The sequence below is a fragment of the Quercus suber genome, unplaced genomic scaffold (assembly GCF_002906115.3).
Source record: "Quercus suber isolate HL8 unplaced genomic scaffold, Cork oak 2.0 scaffold_276, whole genome shotgun sequence".
Classification (NCBI taxonomy): domain Eukaryota; kingdom Viridiplantae; phylum Streptophyta; class Magnoliopsida; order Fagales; family Fagaceae; genus Quercus; species Quercus suber.
Genome location: NW_027069732.1, coordinates 793036 through 820195, shown reverse-complemented (window position 1 = coordinate 820195; position 27160 = coordinate 793036). Strand labels below are relative to the sequence as shown.

Below are 27160 nucleotides of genomic sequence, written 5' to 3'. Positions count from 1 at the left end.
CTTACATCGTTGGTAGTTCCCTAGTTACATTCCCAAGTTGTGAGTGCTCTTAAAAAAAACTTACACTGTGACTTACAGTGTTGAATAGTTGAAGAAATTGATAAACAAAACAAATCACTGAAGCTAGCCATGAACATATTAATTCTTTTTTCTTTTGCGAGAAAGAGACATGAACTTATATAGGTGGCCGATAATGATATAATAATGGACAAACAGCAAAAATAAATAAAAAATACTATCTAGTAGAAATATCTTGTTTTCATGTTCCAAATCAGTAATTAGACTGATGGAATATTTTTCTTTTTTTTATCATTTAAAAAATCTCATGTTTTCAAAGTTGAAATTGAATTTGAGTGTCAATTTAAGTGTTTGGTTATGATTATGTACATTTTTATATCTTTGTCATTATTTACAACTTCAAGTCAATTTGAGTGTTTGATTATGGTTGTGTACATTTTTATATCTTTGTCGTTTTAAACATTTTTATTTAAAATGTTTGCGTATTTTTTATTTGTGTTCATTATTTGTATTGGTTCTTATAGTTACTAAATCGCAAATGGAATGTGATGATGTTCCAAACAATTCGAGACCATCAGAGCAAGAGTTACCGCTTGAAGATTTTCGTGATTGTGAGTTGAAATCCAAGCCATATGTCGGAATGCAATTTGACTCCCTTGATGATGTTGAAACTTTTTACAAAGAATTTGCCAAAAAGGAAGGTTTTGGAATCCGTATCCTTACAAGTAAAAAAGCATCCAGAAGTGATGATGTAACAAGTCGTATTTATGTATGTTGTAGTGAAGGGCAGCGCAAAACAAAAAATGCATTAGACAGTGGTTTGAGTAGAGATGATGAAAACAAGGCCCGTAGAAGTTGCTCAAGTCTTAGAACTGGATGTGAAGCAATGCTTAGGGTCATGAAGAATAAGAAGTTGCAAAAATGAGTTGTGAAGGGATTTGACAACAACCACAATCATGGTATTATTAGTCCAAAAAGTGTGTCATACCTCCGATGCCACAAAAAAATGTCTACTGCTGCTAAGAGTCTAGTTGAAAAATTTGGTGAAGAAGGTCTTCCAACAGGAAAAGTTGCCATGATGTTCAATGTAGGTGACCAGACATTTACAAGTAGAGATCGTTGGAATCACTTGAGAGATGTTAGGGGAAAAAACCTAGATGCTGGAGATGCCTCAGCTGTCCTCAATTATTGCCAAAAACAACAAGCTCAAAACTCCAATTTCTTTTATGCAATTCAATGTGATGATGTTGGCCATATGGTTAATTTTTTTTGGGTGGATGCACGATCAAGAATGGCTTATCAATACTTTGGAGATGTAGTGACATTTGACACAACTTACAAAACAAACAAGTATGACATGCCATTTGCTCCTTTTACGGGGTTAAACCATCATTGTCAATCAATTTTATTTGGTTGTGCATTGTTGCAAGATGAGACAGAACAAACTTTTGTGTGGCTATTTGAAACTTGGCTTCAAGCAATGTGGGGGAAGGAACCAAAATCTATTATTACAGATCAAGATTTAGCCATGGGTGCAGCTATTGCAAAGGTATTCCCAAGAACTCGTCATCGTCTTTGTCTTTGGCATATTAAGAAGAAATTTCCAGAGAAACTTTCCCATATATATCATAAGAAGTCAATATTCAAACGTGAGTTGAAGAGATGCATACGTGAGTCACCCAGTGTGGAAAAATTTGAGGAGGCTTGGAAGAGCCTAATATTGACTTATGGCTTGGAGAGAAATGAATGGCTTGAAGGATTATATAATATTCGACAGTCATGGGTACCGGTTTACAATAGAAATACTTTCTTTGCAGGAATGAACACTACCCAGAGAAGTGAAAGCATCAATGCGTTCTTTGACTCCTTTGTTAACTCAAGAACTACATTAAAGGATTTTGTGGTTAAATTTGCAAAGGCGGTGGACAGTCATTATAAGAAAGAAAGGAAGGAAGACTTTGATTCAAGACATAAAACACCTTCTTTGGTAATTGGCTCAAAAATAGAGCATTAAGCTGCTTCTATATACACGAGAACCATATTTAGCAAGTTCCAAAAAGAATTGGTGAGTAGTAATCACTTTACAAAGGAAAAGGTTGAGAAAAATGGAACTTTTTATAGGTACAAAGTAACAAGTTCCTTTGATCCAGATGATGCATTTATTGTGAAGCTGAACTTGGAATCAAAAGTTTGTGAATGTGACTGCTAACTTTTTGAGTTTATGGGAATTGTTTGTAGGCACATGTTATTAATCTTCCAGGTTAAAAATATTTTTCAGATTCCTAGCCACTACATCCTACAACGTTGGACAAAAGAAGCAAATAAAGAACTCAAAAGTGTTGAATATAGATCAAGCTTTGAGGATGAGCATCATATGTCAAGAGCCTTACGAAGCATCCATGTTTGCCAACGTGTAAGTCAATTGTCTAACCTTGCTGAAAAATCTGAAGATATATATAAAATGATAATCTCAGACTTAGACCACACCCTTAAGAAAGCTTTTGGAATGAAAAATGAATTACTTGAAGATAAGGAAGATGATGAAATGGATATGCATCACAAGAGTGGTGAATCAGCTGACATTGTTGAAGTAGAAGACTGCCCTGTCATTGTTCCTTTGAATATAAAAGATCCACATGTATCACAAACCAAAGGTCGAAAGAAAAGTACTGAGAAACAGGGTCCTGGTGGGAGAATTAAAGGTGGGCTTGAAATATCCTTAGCTCGTGCAACGACAAAAAGACGATCTTGTCAACTTTGTGGGGGTTATGGTCATAATCGTCGTACTTGTAAACAATATAATGGCGAAGGAAGTGATTACCAAGATGAAGAAAACATTACAGAGGTTGATGACAATGATATTGATGATTTAGCATAAAGTGAGTTCTTTCTTTACATTTTTCGAGTTTTTTTTTTTTAAAGAATTTTTTATTGTAATAATATATATCTCATGTTTCAAATTTACTTATACCTTTTTTTGTTCTACTGTAGGTACATGTGGCTGAAGAGAATCACAAAATTATCATTCCTTGGTGGAATTTATATATATATATATATATATTGAGTCCAAGTAGCTGAAGGAACTATGTTTAAGGACCTATGTTGTTAATCATGATAAAATAGTTTTATTTGGTTTTTTGTTTTGTTTTTTTAAGGACCTATGTTGGAATAATGTTTTTGATTCAATTTAATGTCATTAACAATGTGTTTGTAAGGACCTGTGTTGAAATACTGTTATTTAAGGACATATGACTTTCTTTTTCTTTTCTTTTTCTTTTCAGATTTTTTACTGTTCACCTCTTGTTTTGAGGAGGTTCTACACTGTTTACAGCACTTTATTGCACTATTTTGTTGCACCGTTTTGTTTACTGCATTGCATTAGTAGTTCTACTTTGTTTATTGCACTGTTTACAGCACTTTACTGCACTTTTCTATTTCTGCACTACATTAGTATAGCTGCACTGCACTGCACTTTACTGCACTTTTCTATTTCTGCACTGCATTAGTATAGCTGCACTGCACTGCACTTTACTGCACTGCACTTTACTGCACTTTTCTATTTCTGCACTGCATTAGTATAGCTGCATTGCACTGCACTTTACTGCACTTTTCTATATCTGCATTGCATTAATATAGCTGCACTGGATTGCACTTTACTGCACTTTATTGCCTCTGAATCCTCTTATGTTAGGTAATGCTACTTGAAGTTACAATTTAATATATGCTAATTTAATAAGTGCTTGTTATAGAAGTTACAATTGCTAATTCAGCAATTTTCTCGGTACAATAGTGTGTAAATTCCAAGAATCTATGTCAAGTTATTTTTTAAAAGTAATAGGCAACTTTTATTGATAGAAGTAGAAGCATAAGCATCCATGATGTATACAAAAAAAATTCCCGAATACAATCAAAGGTAGTCAATGAAGTCCATACAAGAAGAATAAAAACACTCTTGAATCCAGTGGACCAATCTTATAAAGATCATAGAAAGCCCTTAGCTCACCTACTCAAGTAGGCATCTCAACAATCCTAAAATTCCAATGATTTCTCTAGTAAAACTACTTTGTGCTGTCCAAAGACTCCAAACAATTGTTTCTAACAAAAATACACATCAGCCACTTTTCAAGTTTTCACCTAAGCATTTTAAAAGTTTGGATGAATAAAATGCCACAAATTTCAAGCATCAAATCAAGAAGTGCTGTAACCCCACGTTTGAAGGACTATAGACTAGTTCAAAAGTGAATTAATATGGAACTAGTCTTTACAAAAAATCAGATCATTACACATGTATATAAATCACAGCTAACAATTAAAAACTAATCCTAAAACTACAGAAAACTAGTCTTGGCTTGAACTCTTCCAATGCACAGTTATGGCATTCTGCCTCTCTGCCCAAGTCTTTGTCTTGATACACTCCAATACCAGGAGCAGAATCGGACATCAGGCTTCAAGATGGAATGACTAGTCTTCTCTTTTGGAAATCTGTCAGGAGTTGAGCTGCCGAGATCAAAGTGTCTTAAAGAGGGATAATTGATTCATTTGCTCTCAATTTATTTCTTCACTGCCAAACATAATAGGCTACTACTGCAATCAGGTCCAATTTCTGCTTTCGTTGCCCAACCAGCTCAACCAAGTCTGAAAAGGAATTTAAGGCCGGGAAATCACATCTAACCCAGCTGAACAGTTTATTCCACATAGGTTGGACATCACTACAGTCCCATAAGGATTTGAGAAATTCCTTTATATCACCCTCAGTTTAAATTCTGTAGCCTAGCAATTAGAGTCATTCAATAGCTTTGTATAATCCCTGTGACAAAGAAAGGTAACTTAAATAAATTCTTTTTTTGGTAGAACAAAATGGTATATAATTAAACCATATAGTTGTTACCCTAAAGTCACCAACCGTAGCCAAACAAAGAGAATTATATAGGTTGATAATTTTAAAGAGAGGTTAACTACTGCAAAATCAAATTCCAAGCAACATAAGAGAGGTTAACTAAGTGGCCCTCACATCCAAATGGCAATAACTGTGGATGGGTGAAAATACTACATCCATAAATATAAAGAACACTTCAAAATACAATAATAAACAGCCATCAATCACACATTTACCACCTCTTTAACATCAAAATAAGCCTAAACAACAAACAAAAAAATCATCTAACCAAATGTTGTCCTCACCACATATATCTCAGATTCACTTTGCACATTGCAGTGCATGTATACACAGGTGCCAAAATGAACTTGAACCCATCTTGATCATATCTAAGCAAAAAATATAACTTCTAGCATGATCTAGAAATAGGCAAGTTTCATGAAAAGACCATACCCAAATTTTTTTAAATGGAAAAAAAAAAAAATTCATTGGGGTATTTTATCAAACAGTTGGAGCACAAAAGGAATGAGCCAAAGTTGTGTAATCAATTGGCCATGAATTCCTAATTACCCAGTACAAAAATCACTCAACATACACCATTTTATCAAGGACTTAACTATAATTATCAAATAGATCAACATGATTATCAAAGGGAATCAAAGAAAAGCAAATAATTAAAAAATCAAGAACACCTATGGCAGATCATTTTATTTTATGGGGCAAGAAAATCCTAGAATTTCATCTGGCCAAAAAGAAGGGGAAAGTGGACTCACCTCGTGTGGCAATGAGTGGGTAGTGCCCAAGTCTCCATTGCCGCCGAGTGGGAAGTCGGAGATGATGACCCACCTTTGTCCGAAAAACATCTTGTTTGGCATGGGGGAAAATGACCCACAACAGTGTTCAGCTTGGTTTTTATTTTCTTTCTTCTTTTTCTGCCGGCATCTTGTGGAGGTGGAAGTGGAGGAGGAGATAGAGAGAGAGAAAAGCAGGTTTAGAAAAGAGAGAGAGTGTGTACCGAAAAAAAAAAAAAAAAAAAAAAATTTTTTTTTTTTTTTTTTTTTTTTTTTTTTTTTTTTTTTTTTTTTTTTTTCAAAGAGAGAAAGACTAACGGAGAGACAAATGAACCAAACGTATAATGGGAGAGAGAGTCAGACGTATTTTTTTTTTGGGGTTTAGAGATAGATTTAACAAGTAATAAATGAAGATAATTAATGTGATTTTATTAAAAATATTTGTAATAATGAGGATCTTTTTTTAACCATTGGATCTACCTAAATCTAATCGTTTAAAAAAGGTGTAACTCTTTAGAGTTACACCAGGTGTAACTTGAACCCATCTCTAATATATCATACTTTGAAAACAATATGGAATCACGTGTTGGTTTGATTTAAAAGCCTAATATATATATCTCATATATATATATACATAAAATCACAAAGAAAACAACGTTTTATTAAATAAATATATAAAAACGGAATGAACTAAAGAAATCAAATTTACTCTATATTTAGTGTCAGTTTAAAAACAACTTATTTATTTGGAATTAATTTTTTTTTACTGAAAGTACGATAGATAAAGTAAAAATAGATGAAATAGTATAATGGAACCTAAAAATAGTATAAAAAAAAAATGTAATAAGACTCATTAATTGTAACAAAAATAAACTAAATAAAAAAAAATTAACTTTTTAAACCAATACAAAGTACACATTTAATTCTAACAGGAAAAAAATTAAATAAAATTATAAAAATGAAGTCTATTCTCTTTCGCTTCTTCGCCTTGTTTGGCAAAGGATAAAGATCCAATCAAACGAGAGCAGGCCCAGCTCAAATGAACCATTTTCCGAACTTTTTAGTTTTTAGAACAGAACCAAACCACGTAAAAACCGAAACCAAGTCCCATTGTCCATCAAACTGTCATATCAAAATCTGCTATTTCTGACAAAAATCTACAGCATCAATGCATGCCATACGAAAGTCCTGCAACTCAGTCACTGACCGCTTTTATAAGCTGCAACTTCAAGTTCATTAATTATAGCACGCCGTCACTTTCTAGATACTTTTTAGTACTTCCTTCTTTTGTTTTGGAAACTGGTCAGTTTCTCTATTGTTTCTTCTTTGAGCTTTGGAGACTGGCAATGGTATGCAAGTTTTTCATAGCAATATAGAGAAAGATGAATGGGTAGCAGCTATGTGAAACAGTGAAGCCATAGGTTTTACTTTATAGTTCATCGATCCTTCTTCTCTTTTAGTAACTGGTAAGTGCTTCAGTTCAGTTCAGTTCAGCTTTCCTTATCTGGTTTTCCGAGACTGTGTTGTAACGGTAATGAATGTTTCTGTCAGCAATTTAGAGAAGCCGAATGCATACCTATATGCGCAGTAGTAGCCGAAACAGTAAGGCCATAGCAGCAAAGCTGCATATAGAGGAAATAAGGAAACACAAATTCTCAATCGGTGAAAGGTGTCCAAACCCTTTAACCGAAGATCTACAAAATGCAGTGGCCAACCTCTCCTCTGAGCTCTATACCAAAGATGTCCATTTCCTTATGGAGCTCATTCAGGTCTTTCTCTCTGTGTGAAGAATTAAGTTTGTTATATGTTATAAAAGTTGCTTTATTCTGATGGTAACGTGTTTGGAATTTTTGGGTTTCTTTGTGTTGGGTGGATTAGAACGCAGAAGACAACGAGTATTCAGCAGGTGTGAAGCCGACTCTGGAGTTTGTACTGACAACCGCTGATATAACAGGAATTGGTGCACCATCTACTCTTTTGGTGTTTAACAATGAAGTTGGGTTCTCTAAACGAAACATCGACTCACTTTGTGGCATTGGAAGATCCACCAAGAAGGGTCAGAGGCACCAAGGCTTTATAGGCGAAAAAGGTAGACACATTTTCTATAAATGTTCGAAAATTTCCATTAATATTTCAGGAACAAATTTGTTGATTTTAATGTTGATTGAAGGAATGGTATTTCATGTTTGACGGTGTGAGATTTTTTTGGTTTTTTGCTTGTGCATCAATTGTTCATTTGAGAATGTTTGTTTGGTATGTGTTGTTTCTAGTTAGTTTGTGTATTGGCCTACAGGGTTTTTGTATTGTGTGGCCCTTTGGCTTCGGAAGTTTGATCTTGGTTTTATCTATTGATAGATCGGAGAGAGGGTCTGCACTGTTCAAGGTTTCTGTCATTCGTAAGACAGTATATCTCTAGGATGTAAATGGAAATTCATGAAAAATTTAGATGCAGACGGGTCCATTTTGTTCTGAACTAGTACTTAAGGGGTATCTTGAGGATAAGGTATCCACATGTTCCGAGAAATATGATGCATATGCTAGATACATCAGATAATTATTGTTTCTCGAGAGGGAAGCATATATTAGCACTTAAGTCCCTTTCTTTAGATAACATGCTTGCCTAAGTTAATGGCACCAATTGCATGTGTTTAGATCATTAGAATTCATAAGTCAAGAAGCCAAGGACGGTCTTAGAAATACTCCTGACTAACTTATGAATTCAGAACACTAATTGTCATGATATTGCAGATAATTAATGTAAGTGTATAGTCTGACGTTTTACGATCTCTCCATTTGTCATGATATTGGGCTTAATCTACTAATGGTATCATATGTTGTCAGTTTTCTGACATGGCTAAGACTTATGGTACACTTGTAACAAAATTTATACAGGTCTTGAGGATTATTTTGTACTGTTTTGATCTATAAACTATACACCACATTGCTTTTGTTAATTATATTACTTGTGAAAACGCATGCAAGTTTTTCTAACTTCAACTCTGGCAACTAACAGGAATTGGATTCAAAAGCGTGTTTCTTGTCAGTGCACTACCGCACGTATTTAGCAATGGGTACCAAATTAGATTCAGTGAAATACCCAATCCAGATTGTGCCATTGGGTACATTGTTCCAGAGTGGGTTTCCACAAAACCAAGTTATTCAGACATACAGGCCATTTATGGGTTTGGCAAGGCTCTGCCAAACACAGTGATTATTCTCCCTTTAAAGCCAGAGAAAGTGGAAGCTGTGAAGAAACAACTATCAGAAATTCATCCTGAAGTATTGCTCTTTTTGAACAAGATCAAGCGATTGTCAATACAAGAAAGAAGTGGTGAAATTTGCATTGCAGACTCTATGTCTGCAGTTTCTATCTCTACTGAGACTAATCTTGTCTCATTAAAGACTCAGGTAGCAGACTGCCGTGTAGTCAATCTTTCAGTTCAGGAGGAAGCAGACACGACTGAGACCACGTGCCCTTATTATGTATGGAGACAAGTTTTCCCTGTAAAACCAAATAACGTGGTGGATGCAAGGAAGGATGTAAAAGAATGGGTGATATCTCTGGCTTTTCCATCTGGTGAGCGACTGAAGCGAGGGACTTCTTCCGCTGGTGTATTTGCCTTCCTACCTACTGCAATGGTGACTAATTTCCCATTTATAATACAGGCAGACTTCATACTTTCATCTTCTAGAGAAACCATTCTCTTGGACAACAAGTGGAACTCTGGAATCTTGGACAATGTGCCTCACTCCTTTTGTAGTGCTTTTACTACTTTTATGAAGTCCACTTTGACTGAAAAACACTTTTCTGTTGGTCAAGTACTTCATTTCTTGCCTTGCCGAGAGTGTCCATGCAAAGAAATTAACACAGTGAGGCAATCCAGCGTGATATTGTTGCAGAAAGAGTGTATTGTTCCTTATGAGACATTTGTTGATGACAAGATATACTTTTGTGAGCCAGCTTCCGTGATAAGAGTCCTGCCTGAGTTCAGGAAAATCATGCGGCGTATTAAAGAACATGGTGTCCTTTCCCATGCCATTTCTGCTCAGGGGAAGTTTATGTTGCATAATTCAGTAGACTGCAAAGAATATGACGATTCCTGCAAGTTTCTCCAAGTTGCTCCTGCAGGTATTTGTAATGACTGGTATGGAAAATGCATTCAAGCCTGCAACCTTACTTGTAGAGCTTCTACAGAAGAGTATGTGGATCTTCTTTGCTTTCTTGCTGAAAAATGGAGATTTATTCCACTAAGGAGTGTCAATAGTATACCCCTTTTCAAACACATTACTTGGAATGGAGAAATAAAGTCATGTAGTTTACAAGCAATTAGACAGGAAAGTCTAAAGATCCATATTGTCTGGGAGCCACAAGAACATGCCTGGCTAAACAAATGGAACCAAGTGATGGGTTGCCCATATGACTGTTTCTTCTTCCCAGATACCTTGGTGGCTGCTCTGGTAGGGTGTGAAAGACAATACAACTTGAAGCAATGGTTTATCAAAGACACGGGTTTGGTAGTCACTACTGTTTCTAAATATTGTTCAAAACTTCGTTATTTTCTTGAAACAAAGAAAGACCCAAAACTTCTTGTGTTGTTTTCTCATTTCATGTATCATTCATGGTTAAGAAACTACATTCAAGAGAGAGAGATTTGTAATGTTCTTCATTTCATGCCAGTCGTGGATGAATGTGGAAATGTGATTTTGTGCAAGGATACTCTTGTTCCGGCTTCCAGTAGCAAATGGATAAAACTGTTTGGATCTAATCCATTTACAAAGGCTAATTGCAAGTATGTTGAACTAGGGGTGGTATATGCTGAAGCTGCTGAATTTGCTGGAGAATGCACTCCAGCAAATGAACTATTGCAATTTTTCAAAAAGCATGGAAAAACTTCTGATTTGCCAGACATAATACCTCAGGACATGGCGTTGCAAGTTGCTTCTAGTCAACTAACATGTGAGGAGGCTTTAATGCTTCTGGCCTGGATCCAAAATTTGAGAGCTAAGAAATATGGATTACCTATGAGGTTCATCCAAAGCATACGGAACGGGAAATGGGTTAAAACATCTTCTGGATTTAATACTCCTACCCAGTGCTTTCTTTGTGATGGAACTGAGGAATCAACTCTCTTAGAGATGGGAAGAACTCTAAAGGTTTTATCGGATATTGATGAAGCGTATTATATGGACAGGATAAGAGCATATAAAGATGAGTTGATTTTCATTGGAATGCGGATTGGTTCTGATGATATGTATCAGCTTATCAGTGACCACCTTAAGCATCTTGCTTCCTCATCAATGAGCAAACCTTTTGCAATTTTGTTGCTTAGATTTATAAATTGCTCAAATCACCAAAATAAACTTGATGAAGACTTCTTAAAATCTGTGAAAGCGGGGAAATGGTTGAAGACAAACCAGGGGTATTTGACTCCTCCAGGAACTGTCTATCTGATGCCTGATATGGTAGATGGTTTTGTACAAATTACAGATCTGCATGTTGTTGACAGAAGATACTATGAAAACCAACTTGATTGTTATGAGGAGGAGCTAAAGTTTCTGGGTGTTGTCGTCGATCTGGAAGATGTTTATAAACAAATACCAGAGCACTTTCAATTTCCAAAAGATCTTTCAATTTTGACAAAAAATAGTGTTTTTCTTTTACTTGGATGCATCCAGCATTTGGGGCTTGCAGGTAACAATTTTGTGCAGAAAATTAAAGACCAACCCTGGTTGAAAACTAGCTCTGGTTTCAAATGCCCTTCAGAGTCCCTTCTGCCAGGTCTTAATTTGGACCACTTATTGAATATTGTTCCTTTGCCTGTTGTTGATGAAGAATATTATGGAAGCAGAATTGGTTCATACAGAACTGAACTTGAGGCAATTGGGGTGGTTGTAGATATAAATGGAGCATGTAAAATGCTTTCCTTTACACTCAAGTCAACATTGTCTTCAAGCAGTTTAACCAGCACCAATGTGTTCTCCTTACTCAACTGCATCAGGTGCATGAATAAGATAATGCAGACACAATTACTTGATATAATTCGCTGCTTGTCAGGGGAGAAGTGGTTGAAGACTTGTCATGGCTATAAATCTGCCCCAGAATCTATTTTGTTTGATCAGAAATGGGGAACAGTCTCCAAGTTCGTGGACCTTCCTTTCATTGATGAGGCTTTCTACGGTCTCAGCATCCACTCATATAAATGTGAATTGAATATGCTTGGCGTTGTGATTAATTTTAGTGAAGGGGCTCATTTTGTTGCAAGAGGTCTCAAGTTGCCAAGAGAAACAGCATCTTTAGCACCAGAGGGTGCTCTCTCACTGCTTCAGTGTGCCACATCCCTCAAAAAAAGTTGCAAGTCAACTGACCACACTACATTTAAGATTTTGCTCAACAAATTAACAGGAAGCAAATGGCTAAAAACACACATGGGCTACAGGTTCCCACAAGAATGTATCCTGTTCAATCCAGATTGGGAATGTTATTTAACACCAAATGATGGGCCTTTCATTGATGAGAAGTTCTATGTTACTCCTAGTTCTCTGGAAAAAGAAGATCTAATAGCCATAGGTGTGAAGGTGGATATTGAGGAAGCCTGCAATCTTATTTCCCGTGCTCTTACGTCTCATGTTCAAACTTCTGCTGTCAGGAGAATCTACAGATTCCTATACAAATTTAATTGGAATCCACAGATGCAGGACACGCGTTCCTCTCAGTTATGGATCCCAGATCAACAAATGGGTAAAGGAAAATGGGTGGAAAATTGGCGTTGTGTACTCCATGACCAGAATAACCTATTTGACACTCGTCTGCATGCTCTTGATAAATACTATGAGAAGGAATTGCTACCTTTTCTGTCAAGGGCTTTTGGGGTTTGCGAAGTTCCTTCACCATATGATTTTTTAGATATCTGGAATATCTGGGAGGCTTCGCATCAAGTGTCCACTGCTAAGCTAAGCTCCTTCTTGGGGCAAATATCAGAAAATTGGGAAAACTGGGATTCTGACGCTAGAAGTATCCTCAAAAGACAGTGCACCATGCTTCCAGCGGCCAATACTTCAGGAGCAGTTCAGTTTGTGATGAAAGAAGAAGTTTTTATTGCTGACGATTTGCAGTTGAAAATTTTATTTATTGAAGCTAGTGAAAATCCACTGTTTGTATGGTTCCCACCAAAGTGTTTGTCATCTCCAGCTAAATTGCTAGAAATTTACACTAGTCTTGGTGTTCGAAAAATATCTGAAGCTGTTAAGTTTGACCTACATTGTACTTTGTCTGCAAGTAAAATTATTGATGATACAGATTCCCTGATTGGGAAAGCTTTGATCAAGTTGGTGTTGGCCTTTGCAAATATGCCAATGGAAGAAAAACACAAGACTGCAAAATCTCTCCTTCAACTCTCAGTTTATGGCACGGAAGACCCAATATCAGTCCGGTATGCCTTACAGTTACCTTTGCAGAAAAGGAGGCTAGAAGTAGAAATTAAAAAAATGGTGCTTTGGGAGAAGAACTCACAGAGATTGCTTGTCAATAAATCAACCTGGAATGAAGGAAAGAAAGATATAAAATTCATTGCTTCTTTTGCACGAGCCATCTTGGAAGCAGTTCTACCTAACAGTGCGGATCAAATGGACACACTTTGCAGAATGATCCAAATGGGCATGGCACTTGGTTTAGAGGAAGATGCAGTGGACTACCTGCTATGGACAGAGAATTTGGAACTATCTGTTGAGGACAAGGAATTACTTGATCGTTCATTTCCCTCTGGTAAGACAAAGTCCTCTCCTGTTTTGGGCAAGCGCCTGTCTATGAACCCCTTATTGCCTTCAACTCCAAATGGTTCAGCCTGTAGGAGGCGGCTTCGACAGAAAAGGAACTAAATTTCCTTTTGCTTTGTATGAAATGTGACTGACTGTAAATAGAAATAGAACTAGACTTCCTTTTGCTGTATGATATGTGACTGACTGTAAATATAATAATGCAACATGTAAGATGTAACCATCTAAATGTTCTCAACTTTGCTGTAATGGAAGTCCTTTTGGTGGTTCTGTATATTGAATACTCTACAACTGTTGTCTTGTAATTGCAGGAACGACGTAATGTGCAAGTAACCGTAGCTGTACTTTATTATGGATAGATTGAAGAAGCATGTTCTTTGATAGGCACCTTGGCTTTGCCTTGTAGTAAAAACTGAATTGACCATAATTTAAACTAAAATGCCTGTGGGAGGTGATAGCCTCAGGTTTGCTTTTCTATTGTTTTGGGTGGTGATTTTTCTTACCTCTCAAAAAATAAAAAAGGAGTAGTGATTTTGATCATGTAATTGGTAATCCATGTTTAATGTTGGTAATTTGGCTACGATTAGGCCTTCTTCAATCCTGCAGTACATAATGATCCTTGCCTAGGCTTTAATGTCTCACGTATCTTTAAAGGTTTATGGCTTGTGGAAGTGAAAACGTTGCATTTTTTATTTTTATCCTAGATTGTTTTTATAGCTTGACGCTAGCAAGGATGATTTATCTGCAATGTGAGAATTTATCATGACCTTTTTCCTTGTTACGTTTTCTATGTTCGCTTGTCATTCTTACTTTATCAATTGGATTATTTACACTATTGTGAGAACCTTTGGGCGAATATAATTGCTATTTACCTCCTCAACCATTGGGCAGAATAATTCCCGTACCCGTATTAATCAAGCCTTTTGGAGAGGCAAGCTCAACTTAGTCTTAAACTACTCAAAGCTCAAACCTCCAGAAAGCAATAGGAGTGGTTGCAGCCCTTGTTTGTTTTGATGAAAAATCTTATGCGAAAATAATTTTGTGTTTTCCCATTGTTGGTAGCATTAAAAAAATGAATCAAAACTACCCATGGTTAATGAAAAACCCTATTAAAAGTATTATTTGTTTTTTAGAGGAGGTTTTCTGCTAAAACTTTTCGAAAAATAACTCTATCTCACATCACACAAAACAAGAGAAGCCAAGAGATAGTTTTCTAGTTTATTTTCAAGTTTGCTACCAACACAAGAATGAAAATTAGATAGCTTTTCAAAAAATACTTACTGAAAAAATAATTCATTTTTTAGAAAACATAATATTTAATGTGACACTGAATCTTAATTACATAAACCGATCGGCCATAGAAAACTTTACCAAATTTGGAGTGAAGAAGCTGGCTTTCCAGTGAGGGGCCAAAGACTTCTCGAAGCTACAAATTTGCATCAAATTTTTTTCCGGATTCAACGTGGAAACAGCCTTAGGATTTAAGGTAACCTGGATTTGACAAGCAAGAATGCTCCCCCTGTTCAAAGGGGGTCCCACCTCAGAGAACGGGTGTTGGGTAAATGTGGCAACGGCTTTGTCCAACAGATTTTCTTGTCCCTTGAATTTTTCTCATTAACCCAGACAGATTTTGAGAGAGAGAGAGAGATGCAAAGATTTCGTTATTACTCGGATTTTCAAGCATAATTGTTTTTAACCTAATCTTGTCTTCCACAATGCAGCCGAAATGCTACATTATATTAACTTGGATAAATTACAATGTAAACCCAATAATTTAAGGATGATTAAACCCAACACTTACAAAAACATTTCAATTCCTAACCATAAACCCATTACACATGATTACATTAATAGAAAATGCTTAAACAAAATGACAGTTTGCACTGAAGCAATGTTAAAAGTTTTTGCAACAAGGCTCCCACAACAATTTTCTATCAAAAGAGAAATACTGAAAATACCCATGACAGAATAAGAATGATAAAAAACAACAAAGTACCACATCTTCCCCTGTTAACAACCTAGCAAACGAGACCAACTTGCACAAAATAATATTTTTAGCAAGCTAAGCGAGCTGCCGAGCTCCAATAATAGCAAAGCCAGTCCTTTGCTCTGATTTTGCTTCGCAAGCTGCCCTTACTTGGGGTTATGAACATTTTATCTTGTAAGAAGAAAAACATAATGAGTAAGGTTAGCACACTATATTGTACATGCCAGTATCATTCTCCTAAATGGAAAACATTTGCAAAAGTCTCATTTAGATCCATTGGTTTAAGATATATTTTTGTGGTAGATTTGCAGAAAAGTAGAAAGTTCCTTTATAGTTCTATCATGTCTTATAGTGGATAGGTGTGGCATTTTAAACCAGATATAAGGTCCACTGCAGACCTTAAAATCCGTTGCTCTTCTTTTTCAATATTTTCATATGCTTCAGAGCAGAATTGAGGAAAAAAATGCACACAAGAGAATTGGATGAATGAACATTTTGAGGCACTTTCAGCAGTCATGATCACACACATTAGAATAACTGAGAAACAACTCCATAGTGAATAACATTCCAAATATCACTTTTTACCAAAGCAAACTAGATATTTTTTTTTATAAGTATAATAAAAAAAAAAAAGTCACTTTCATCAATATGTTTGTCATTTCCACAATCTAGATATGTTCATCAGAAAACGCCTACCTCAGCTCAACAGTCCAATCCATCTTGTCTTCTATGAGTCCCATCTGTAGTCTGGTAAGCACAGAGTAGAGTTGTTGCGACACTTCACCTATACCATTATTTTTATATGATACCCTGACAAAGAAAAGATTACAAGTATGAGAATAATATTCACTATTTCTCCACGATTGATTTGATCATGTTACAATAAGTCACTTTCATCAATATGTTTGTCATTTCCACAATCAATTATTTGCACAAGCTTATATTAGAAGGAAATTATTTTCCCGGTGATCAAAGTCTGACCAGGCCAAGAATTTATTGAAAACGGTGATCAAACTTTCATTATTATATTAGTACCTTTTGCCCAAATATGTAATGCTGCCCACTGGTGAAACAACCACAGCTGTTCCCGTACAAAATACTTCATCAGCATCAAGCAATTCATCTACTGCTACAAGGCGTTCCTCTACCTGCAAGCCCATTATTGTAATCTAGCTAGTAGAGAAAAGCCATAAATTGTGGCACTGAAGGACTAATGCAACAGAATTCAGCAGATATCAGTGATTCTGGTAAGTTGGTTTAAGTTATGTAACCAATAATGATGACCAACAACTAATTAAGATATCCCTTTTAGAGGTCCAAGTCATGTCAGCATAAAAATTATTCCACCAGTATGCATAGATAAAGAACACTGACTCATACTTGGAGTGGAGCTAAAGTTATCCCAAGGGTAAAAATAAAGGCTCGAACTTTACCCTATATATAACATGTAAATTCATAAACAGAGCATGTAATCAAGCCCTTCCAGGACATGATTATATAAATTTTGGAGTTGAAAGGGAACGGCTTTGGAGGTGTGTAATTTATGCAAAATATGGAGAAGTATGGGGGGTCAAACAACTGAGGTAGTTAGGGGATCACATGCGGATCAAAACCAAGGATGACACAATGATTAAATTGGTCAGTCAAGGAGCTCAGTGCCCCAAACAGGACGTATGCCATCTAAAATGTGGGACATAGCAAGAATTCTTACCCCTCCTTTTAATAAATAATAGTAGTACGTAATAAGTAGCATTATTTTGGCATGTACAGTCAGTAAAGAATATTGACAAGCTAAATAACAAAGGAATGATGACTAAATTATGTCTTTCAATCACATGCTTATCAACATTCATCACTACTTACTGAATACCTGAAACCCTTGGTTACGAGCAACATCAATTATACTCTTTCTTGTAATGCCTGGTAGAATTGTCCCTTTTATTGCAGGAGTGGAGATAACATTATCCTAAGAGCACATGAAAATGAGAATATATTAGCTGTAACTGCCCTTAATGACATGGTTCTTCTTCACGGTTCAGATGATTAGAAACAATATTAGTCTTGCAGTTGCTTGTCTATACAATAGGGTGTATAGCATTTAAAGAAAAAATAAAAAACATAATGTAGATGCATAATTCTGCAACTGGGAGTTGATATTTAATGAAACAAATCATAATCATAAAAGGAACAATAAAGACCAGCTAAGTCATCGATCATTATACCTTCACAACAAAAATGTTGCAAGATGAAACCTCCTCTAGATATCTTTTGTTGACACAATCGAGGTATAGCACATCAGAATAACCTCTGGCTTTTGCAGCAGATTGAGCCTTCAGAACCTAGAAAAATATTTTAATGAAAAGAGATCATTTAGCCACTAAAAATTGCCTGAGTTCCATAAACCAAACAAATACTGACTGGTAATGGGTAATTCAGGCAGCGTGCTGCCCACGCATGGCTGGCACCTGGTTGAGTTCAATCAAAATGCTCAAATTAAAAGAAAACCCATAATTTTCATTTGCCCATCTGTATGCACAAAAAAGCCTTCTTCAAATCATAGCTTTAAACAAAAATAATTATTACACCTAAATTGACATAGATACTGCTTCTGGAACCTTGATGCATTTTTTTTTTTAATCCAGGTTACACATGCACCCAGTGGGTTTTGAACCCACAACTTGATGGCAAAACCATTTGATGGGAAGAGAAATAATATCCTCTCTAGAAGGCTAAGATTACAGCAAAGCCCAAGAAAAAAAAAATGTCCATGATAGATAATTAGTTCAATATTTTATTTTATGTATTATTTGGTTTTTCTAGAGGCTAAGGTATTTTCTTAATTCTGTAATTGTCAGTTGTGGGTCATAGTTTTGAGCCTTGGGTTCTATTGTATTAATAGGGAAGTCTTATTTAATTTATGGACTTTCATTTGTGGGCTTTGGTCCAATTCAATTAAGAGTTTGTTTCCTAATCAAAGTAGGAGTTATAAACCAACTTGGAGAAAGTTAAAATCTAGAATTTATATAATGTACTCAAGTAAAAAGAGAGATAATTAATAGAAAAATTAAGTGTTATGAATATTAAGGCATGTTGCCCTTGGTACGTTCTTTTATCCCATTCTATTTTTCTTTAGCACTCCATCGTTATTCACAATACCATTCACAGATCACAATACTATTCACATGCATTCATTACACCCTAATAGGCCTTGAACCCCAGACCTCACCCTCCATCGAACACTTATAAGGGGAGTAGTGTGCCAGTTGAGTTAGAGCTCATTTGCCACACTTTACACTACCATTCACATGCATTCTTTACACTATAGTTAATAACACGAGGAAAAATTCAATTTCAGTTCCTCCTCACCTCTTTTGTAATTTTAAATCAAATATTTTCATTTACCTACCAAAACCCTAAATTCATTCTTAAACAGTTAAACCCTAACCCTTCTTCTTCTAAAGTTCAAAACCATAGAATCCCAAAAAGAATTCTCCTAACCCTAAAATCACCACAAATACATGTCAACAGATCCACTCCAATCTGTCCTACGTCATAACCTCACCTCCCACCTTGTTCTTACAAAGAGAAAAGGTGTAATGAATAATAAAATTACAAAAAATAGTGATGAAAGTAAGACAGCCACAGTTTGAAACCATACAACCATTTAACCCTTGACAGGATTTTCCCCCCCGCATAGATATAAACATATAAAAATTAAAGCAAGGCCAACTTACTGCAGCATAGTTTCCTATGGTCTTTACACCCCCAGTACCACCAGGAGTTGCACGATGCAATTCATGCTCAACAACCAGATGGATTGGTGCCACACCTTCCTGGCATAAGACAGATAAAAGATATTACATCCAGTAAGTGCAGGATGGGAACAAACCAAAACATTAAGACATCATATCTACATAAGGGAATAAATCAAATATGATCACCAAGATCAAGAAACATAGAAAATCATGCACAAACAAATAAAGCAAAAAACTACTACAAATAATTGATTCTCCTGCATAAGCAACAGAACATAAAGTGATAGTCCCATGGCCCCTAGTTGCCAGAAAGTACTTGCAAGTTATAATCACCAATTTCAAATCCCTATGGGGAGAGCTTGGGTTCAAATCCTAGGAGTGTTATCCCCTTAGACCCTTTACCTAGCAACAGAAATCACCATATTTCAAATTCAAATTAAAATGAAACATGTTTTCAACTCCATAGCTCTGTTTTAACAAAAACTGAGATATGAAACAGCTTGGCAAAATTTTGATATTAGCACCACTTGACAAGGAACAAAATTAAAATTTAACTTCTAAAAAAAAAAAAAAAACTACACAATTTCGTACTCCCGCAACCATATGGGATTGAAGTGCAATCACCCTTCAATCATTTTTTATGGGAGTAGCAGCCATTTAGTCCAAAGATCATTTGTGTTAATTGAAGAATAATGCTGACAAATAGAAGCATATGGTTATATAAAATTTTTAACAAAAGTTCATCCCTAAAAAATTTTGCCAGTGGGGAAATGTACTTGCAATTAGACAACTTGAAAAATGAAAACAATCCAAAAGGCTGAATGTCATGTCAACTGTGAAATGATACAATCCCAAAAATCATTATGCTTAACTAATTAACTCTTTTGCCATATAAAGGGACCAAGAGATGCATCGTAGACAATTTTGCAATTCATTTGTCACCTCACTGATTTTTCTCTAGCCACAAGCTTCCAACATGATCAACTGGCCAGTGAGACATGGACATAAATTGGTATCCTCGTTACTTGTACACATAAGTCAACCTATTGACAGGTCATTGATAGTTTTAAAGAAAGTAGAAATCAAACTGATAAACCATATCCTTGAAAGTATTAACCAATGAACCATTGATTCAGTTGGCACCTCCTGTCGACTCCAACAGTGATGTCAAGCGTTCAATCCCCCATCCCGACTTAATGTAGCAAAAAAGAAAAAAGTATTAAGTAATATTCTGCATCTATTATTCAATCATGTTATGCTTGTGCAGATATATGGATCATCTCAAAAAATGTTCTCATATTCCATTCCCTAAAATGCAAAAAGAGTTGGACAATAATTTGTCATAGAATTCACTGCTGTGACTCATTATTGGCAACATTTCATAAGAATTTCCACGCACAACATCAAACTAATTATATTACACAGTGCAAGAAATGCATAATTAGTAAAGTATCAAACTGTCTTTCTTTTTTTATTGGTAAGTTTCACAAAAACCAATATGACTTTAGATAAAATAGAATGGACGAAAAGAAAACTTGTAGCAAACCCTAACTAATTTGTTGAGGTTCCATAGCTGACCCCAAGAATTTGGGATCAAGGCTTGTTGTGGTTGTACACAAACAACAGATGAGTTTTGAACCAAGTCCTCACTCACAACCTTGATCTTACAAGGGAGGAAGTTCCGTTTGAGCTAGAGCTCATTGGCGTAAAGTATCTCAAAATTATTCATATTATTTCTTTAACAATATTATGCATCCCAAAAGAAAGTAATGAAGAAAAACGAGGGATAAGACATCGAAATAAAAGTGATAACAATATCGTGAAGTGGCAACATAATCGGGTAGATATCACTATGTACCTAAAGATTACAAACCTTAAAATAGTTGCCAACAGGTGACACATAAATCAGAAAGGTATACTCTGGAGCAGGTGCAAGGCCAAGAACAGCTCCACTCCCCATTAGCAATGGCCTGATGTACAAGGAACCTTTACCTGGAGGTGGAACCTGAAAATGAGACATTAAATACTTACCAATCTGACATGTACTGCCAATAATTAACAAACAGGATATACTAAGATTTAGGTAGTATTTTACCCAACGTTTGTTTGCTAAAACAGTGGCCTTTACAGCTTCCACAAATTGTTCAACTGTTGGTGATGGCATGCACATCCGCTCTGCACCCTGCCTCATCCGTATTGCATTTTCCTCCGGACGAAAAAGTAGAATATTACCATCTTTTGTCCTATAGGCCTTCAAACCTTCAAATAATCCCTAGAGACAAAAGCAAGAGAAATTTGGGGGGTGGGGGGTGTCATCAGAACTGAACTAGGACGCTAAGGACGAATGATGATAGAGCATCATTAATATACATACAAATAAATTTGATTATATTAAGTATCCATAAATTTGATGTTTATCTAGCTAGTCCAAGATTGGATTATCCAAATATTCAATCAATAGAAGCATTCCAACTCTTCTAATCCCTTCTTGTATTTGTTCTTTCAGTTCAAGTTTCATGTCCAAAAACAGTGCAGAGGTCATTCAAAATTTACCAAAACACTTGTAAATTTTCTGTAGTATCTATCTCTTTGTTCATCATAGAAGGGCATACTAGAATAGTCCAGCAAAGAGATTACATTAGAGAATCTAAATATTTTATAAACTAGTGGTGAATTCCTTAGCTACTTTGTTTAATACAAATAATAGGGAAAGTGTAGTCACATGCAAACAAATTGAAAACGCCACGTATACCAGTGACACTCAAGTCCATCAATTGAGCCACTAAGTATGGGCTTTCATAGGGTGGTTGGTACTCAGCTCCTATGGAGAGACCTATGGTATCTGATTGCAAGAGATAAAGAGGCAAAAGTGCCTGATTATTTGACTGTGTAGATGTTACCCTTCATTGGCACCCAATTTTTATTTGAGATGCACATGATTGGGAATTGGAATCATTTGATTCATTTTTGGATAATTTGTACTCCGTTTAGTTCTTCCAGTATCAAGAATAGGATGGCTTGAAGTTTGCCTAAGGCTCAGGGATTTAAAGTTAGCACTTTCTACCATGCTCTGCAAACAAGTGGGGATTCCTCTTTCCCCTGGCGAGCTATTTGGATTTCCTTATGCAGGTGACTTTGAAAGACAGGCTCTTAACACTGATAATTTAAAGAGACGGGGCTTGTTCTTTCTAATTGGTGTAGCACTTGTATGTCGGGGAGACAATCGATCACTTAATTCTACATTGTTGTATGGGGTTTCATGTGGTGTCTTCTTGGTGTGAATTGGGTGTAGCAGTGGCCTAGATGGGTATCAGTTTTGCTGTTGTATTGGGCTGGTCTTCCTGTTAAGAACAACAGATTGGAAATCTGGAGTGCAATTCCATCATGTTTGATGTGGACTGTTTGGAGAGAGGAATTCTCGCGTTTTGAAGATAAAGATTCCTCAGTACTCCAACTTAATTCACAGTTAACACGAACTTTTTTTTTATTTTATAAATTACAGTTAACAGGAACTTATTCGCATGGAACCATGCTTTCTCTCCTTACCCTGACTGCAGTTCTAATTTATAGTCTTTTCGAGATAGCATGTTTCTTTGTTGACTTGTTTTTACTTTTTTCTCTGTTTGAGTGCTCCATAGTATACTCCTTATGTACTACAACCTCTGTTTTTTCAGTTTAATGAAATTTTTACTTTTTTACTGTTAAAGGAAAAAAAAAAAATGTTCCATCAGAATTTAAATAATTATGTAATTCATAAGAATGAATTGTAGGATAATAAATATTCAAAAAAAAAAACATGAATTCCAAAATTCCAGTAAACATTTTGCATTAATAGCTTATACCCAAAACTCCAAAACTGATATAATATGATTCAGTAAAGACAATATGGGATAAGCCCATCAAGGTTTAAGTTCTAACCTGCCCATAATTCAAGACTCCAGCTGAAGGGTTCATTTCAATGTTCCCAAAACGCTGTAATTCCCCTTTAGAGAATTCCCCCCCTCGAGCACATTTCATGATATACATATAATCAGTAGGGAGAAACGCAAATCCAAGGTTGTCCCAGTCCATGTCAACTAATTCAGCCGTTTCACTATAGTTGTTCAACCAAAAAAAAAAATCAACTCAGAGAGCAGCATATGCGTATTTTTTAAACTCCAATCATTACATAACTGTTACATGTTAGATTAATTCACAAGGGTGCCTTTAATTCTTGAATTACATTGGGATAAACCCCAAAACTAAAGTCAGCAACTTTTGTAAATATTTAAAAATTAAATAGTTTTAATTTATGTCATTTTGAATAACAAGAGGGTCATTCTGACAATGTATATGTTTGCACCACAAATCATTTCAAAGCCCACAAATTTAGATAGAGAGAGCAAAAAAATAAAATAAATAAATAAAATAAAGTAGAGAAAAGTGCCTGTAAGTATCAGATAAAATGGCATCACGCTTGAATAGAGAAGAAGCCGCTTGAACATTTCGAGAAGCAAGAGGAAACCTCTTTTGGAGCTGCAATAAATGAATAAAGTCAAAAAATAAAATTTTAATTTTAATTATCCCCAAATAAAATCAAAGAGAAAGGGAAAAGGGGGTACCTTGAAGTTGAGAGAGGAAAGTGTATCGTCGGCGAAGGGTAGTGGTAAGGAATTGAGAAGAGGGGAGGAAGGGCAGCGGCGGGAGGGGCATAGGAGGTAATTTGGCTGAAGCCCTCCCAAGGCGGCGCTTCTCTCCATTTCTCTTCTCTCTCTCTCTCTCTCTCTCTCTCTATCCAACGGCTCTGTTGTGCGTCTCTCTCTCTCTCTCTCTCTCTCTGTGTGTGTAAAAGGGGGCAACGTAGCAGTGTGCAAAGGTGAAATACTTTTTTTTATTGTGAGCTAGGATTCTCAATCCAAAGGGATACTGCTTGCAGTTTTTGCTTACCTGTGTTTGCTGCCGTTGTTAAGTGCTGACTTTTATAAAACCTAGCTACTAAACTAGATAGATTCTACGCGGCTGCGCCTGCCAAACCAACCCCCAAATGATGAAAATTATAAGGCCTTGTTCGGAAAGAAATAAAAATAATCATTTTAAAATATTTTTTTATTCTTTTATTTGGGAGTTTTAATGGAATGTATGAAAAATTTATTTTCTTGTTTGGGAGTTTAAGTGAGAGGGAATAGAATGAGTATGAGGAAACACTCATTCTTCTCTATTCCTTTAAAACTTCAAATTTTTATTCTTCCAAAAATTGGGAGGAATGAGAGGGAATAGAATTAGATTTAATAATTTTTTTTTACTAAAACTCTCAAAATATCCCTATATATTTATCTCTTTATTTTAAAATAGAGGTCTAATAGTAATATTATCATAAAATGATTCTATTTCATTCCCTCCATGTTACTCCCAAATACAATTACTTACATTTCATTTATTTCCATTCTTTTATTTTAAAACATCCAATCAAGGTTACTTAATTCCATTCCAGTCAATTCTTTTCCATTCATTTTCCTTACTTAAATATATTCTATTCCATTTCATTCCCTCATGAACTCCCAAACGAAGCTTAAGTTTCTCTCTCTCTCTCTCTCTCTCTCTCTCTCTCACACACACACACACACACAAATACTACTATTACAACTTTTCTTATAACTTGCTCACATGGAAAGTTGTAAGTAGTGAAATTGTGAATCTACCACTTTTACTCCACTACTCATAACATATTACGTGAATAAATTATGGCAAAAATTCTTATAAAAGTCGTGATCCTAGCATTACCCTCAAAAATAATATTATAACTCTTTGATTGATTCAGTACAAGGCTTATCTTTCCTTTTTCTTTTATTTGTTACTTATTATAAGCCACAATGGGGATCGATCCCATGGTGCTAATTCACTCTCACCAACTTTCTCTATCAAGTTTAATGAGAATGGGCGTGCTCGACATAAATGTTTTTTTTTCTTTTTTCTTTTTTAATAATTTGCAATGGTTACAATAATGAAAAAAAAAAAATGAGAGAGGAAAATGAAATGCCCTCAATTTTTATTTTTAGAGTATGTAGCAAAGCACTATTGTTTCTGTTTAATGTTTTTCTCGTGATACTTTGAAATACGAGTGACATTAGGAATACTACAAATTTTACTATAAAATTTTTACAAACTAATGTGTCACTAATCACTAAAAAAAAAAAAAATCATTTAAACATTCATTTATTATGTTTTTTTAATCCACCAACCATATCCATTGTCATATTAGTTTATAAAGATTATGTGATAAAATTTGTAATATATTTAGATTTATTTGAAATATTATATAAATAGTTAATTTATTAAATTCACTATCATATTAATTTATGCCTTTAGGATAAGTGGTACATTTTATTATGGAAATACGTTAAAGCTACTAACGGTTTTACTACAAAAAGTTTATAAATGATGTAGCAGTGAATGCAATTCATGATGCATTAACAACATAAACTACTACGAAAGGATACATCATCTTAATATTTGTGCTTTATTATAAGTGTAGGGTCATAGACAGGCTCACATTTGTTTAAAATTGCTGAGTCAGTAATCAGTTTTTGTTTAAAAAAAAATTAACTTAGTAATTTTAAATAGCCGTGAGTCTTTTAGTAGAATGGTGGACCGCGTCATTTGTCCACCATGTGGACCTTATAATTTCTCCCCATTTGGACCACTGAATCTCATTTATCATGCCATCTAAATAACCACCCTTCCCCAAGTCACATTCATTTCTCACTTTAACCACCCAAATTATATATCTTTTATATTAATATTCGCCAAAAGCCCTTAAATCATCATCCAAAATGTTTCGTTATGTTCCTTTGATCTTATCCAAACCACCCTTATCAACCCCTAAAAAAAACTATTTATTTATTTATTTTACTATCCCCCCCCCCCCCCCCCCCAATTATGTTTGTTCATTCCTCCCTCTACCCAATCAAGTAATCACCCTCAAGTGTCTACACTCTTACCTCCTAGAGTCGTAAGCCTCATCTTCAATCTTCTTTGATAAGCTTCTTTGATAAGCCTCATCTTCAATCTTCTTTCAACTTTTCTATCATAATTAAGGATAACATCTCTCTCTCTCTCATGCTAAGAAAATTTATTTCAATCAATCTACCCCCTATGTAGTCTCACCTAATTTGCTTCAAGCCATTCATAAAGCCACAATCTTCACTCACAGGCCACATCCAGCAAAATAAAATGATCTTTCTTTAAATTTATATTTTTGGGTTAAATTTCTTGAAACCTCTACCTATTTTATAGTTATTAGACACAGTTCAAGTTACATCGATTGACGTTGAGAAAATATGTAATGGATTAGGGAGAAAAAGATAAAACTTTGCCCCTGGTTACTCTTCTTCTTACCAACCTTTAGAGCACTAGTATTGGGGGTGTAAAAAACCCCCTAGTTGCTATTTTAGCAACCCATAAACCAAAATCCACTCACATTCGAGGGTGAGTTTTTACTTTTTTTTTTACCAACTGTTCCCAAAGATGTAAACAAAAAAAATTATTTTAATGAGGAAAAAAAGACAAAAAGGTACAAAGAAAAGAGAGAAGAGAGAGAAATCAATTTTTTGGTTGTAATCGAGCGCAGTTGAGAAATGAATCTACCATTCATTTAACCTTCCACCTTAACACGTGTTGCAAATGATTTAATCAGAGGAAATGGATCTGTGGTGCCCAATATAGGATGCAAGCAAAATTAATGCTATATTTTTTTGTAAGTGAGCATAATTAATGGTTAAGGCCCTCCATTTTTATATATCGTATTTATTAGATAATTAGAAAAACAATTAATGTATGCGTAATTGCGTATGTACTAGTGTACAACTAAACCACACCCCAAATAAGGACATCGATGCACCTATGGGTTGGGTCTTTCTACGCTCAAGCCCAAGCCGAACCATAATTGGGCTAGCCTAAAACTCGTAGACTATGGCCAAGACTC

General features: G+C 35.4%; 3 protein-coding genes and 1 long non-coding RNA gene across 4 annotated transcripts; 2 read left to right on the top strand and 2 right to left on the bottom strand.

Annotated features, from left to right (window-relative positions):
• Nucleotides 1-1024: 1024 nt before the first annotated feature.
• Nucleotides 1025-2032, top strand: LOC112016090 (protein FAR1-RELATED SEQUENCE 5). The gene has a single exon (XM_024048597.2). It carries the CDS (start codon nucleotides 1025-1027, stop codon nucleotides 2030-2032), a length of 1008 nt encoding a protein of 335 aa, XP_023904365.2.
• Nucleotides 2033-3963: 1931 nt separating this feature from the next.
• Nucleotides 3964-5990, bottom strand: LOC136070994 (uncharacterized). The gene is made up of 2 exons (XR_010632274.1): nucleotides 5668-5990; nucleotides 3964-4825 (listed from the first exon to the last, which is right to left on the bottom strand). It is a non-coding gene; the product is annotated as an uncharacterized LOC136070994 (long non-coding RNA).
• A 1275-nt stretch (nucleotides 5991-7265) lies between these two features.
• LOC112016091 (uncharacterized) lies at nucleotides 7266-13560 on the top strand. The gene is made up of 8 exons (XM_065781704.1): nucleotides 7266-7454; nucleotides 7564-7774; nucleotides 7823-7860; nucleotides 7979-8089; nucleotides 8132-8188; nucleotides 8434-8442; nucleotides 8527-8551; nucleotides 8699-13560. Exons 1-8 carry the CDS (start codon nucleotides 7266-7268, stop codon nucleotides 13558-13560), a joined length of 5502 nt encoding a protein of 1833 aa, XP_065637776.1.
• A 1695-nt stretch (nucleotides 13561-15255) lies between these two features.
• Nucleotides 15256-24177, bottom strand: LOC112016125 (branched-chain amino acid aminotransferase 2, chloroplastic). The gene is made up of 11 exons (XM_024048635.2): nucleotides 23802-24177; nucleotides 23627-23715; nucleotides 23119-23293; nucleotides 21296-21472; nucleotides 21074-21205; nucleotides 19180-19278; nucleotides 17668-17784; nucleotides 17316-17411; nucleotides 16481-16593; nucleotides 16142-16255; nucleotides 15256-15616 (listed from the first exon to the last, which is right to left on the bottom strand). The coding sequence occupies exons 1-11, from the start codon at nucleotides 23937-23939 to the stop codon at nucleotides 15613-15615; spliced, it is 1254 nt and encodes a 417-aa protein (XP_023904403.1). The 5' UTR covers nucleotides 23940-24177; the 3' UTR covers nucleotides 15256-15612.
• Between the last annotated feature and the right edge of the window lie 2983 nt (nucleotides 24178-27160).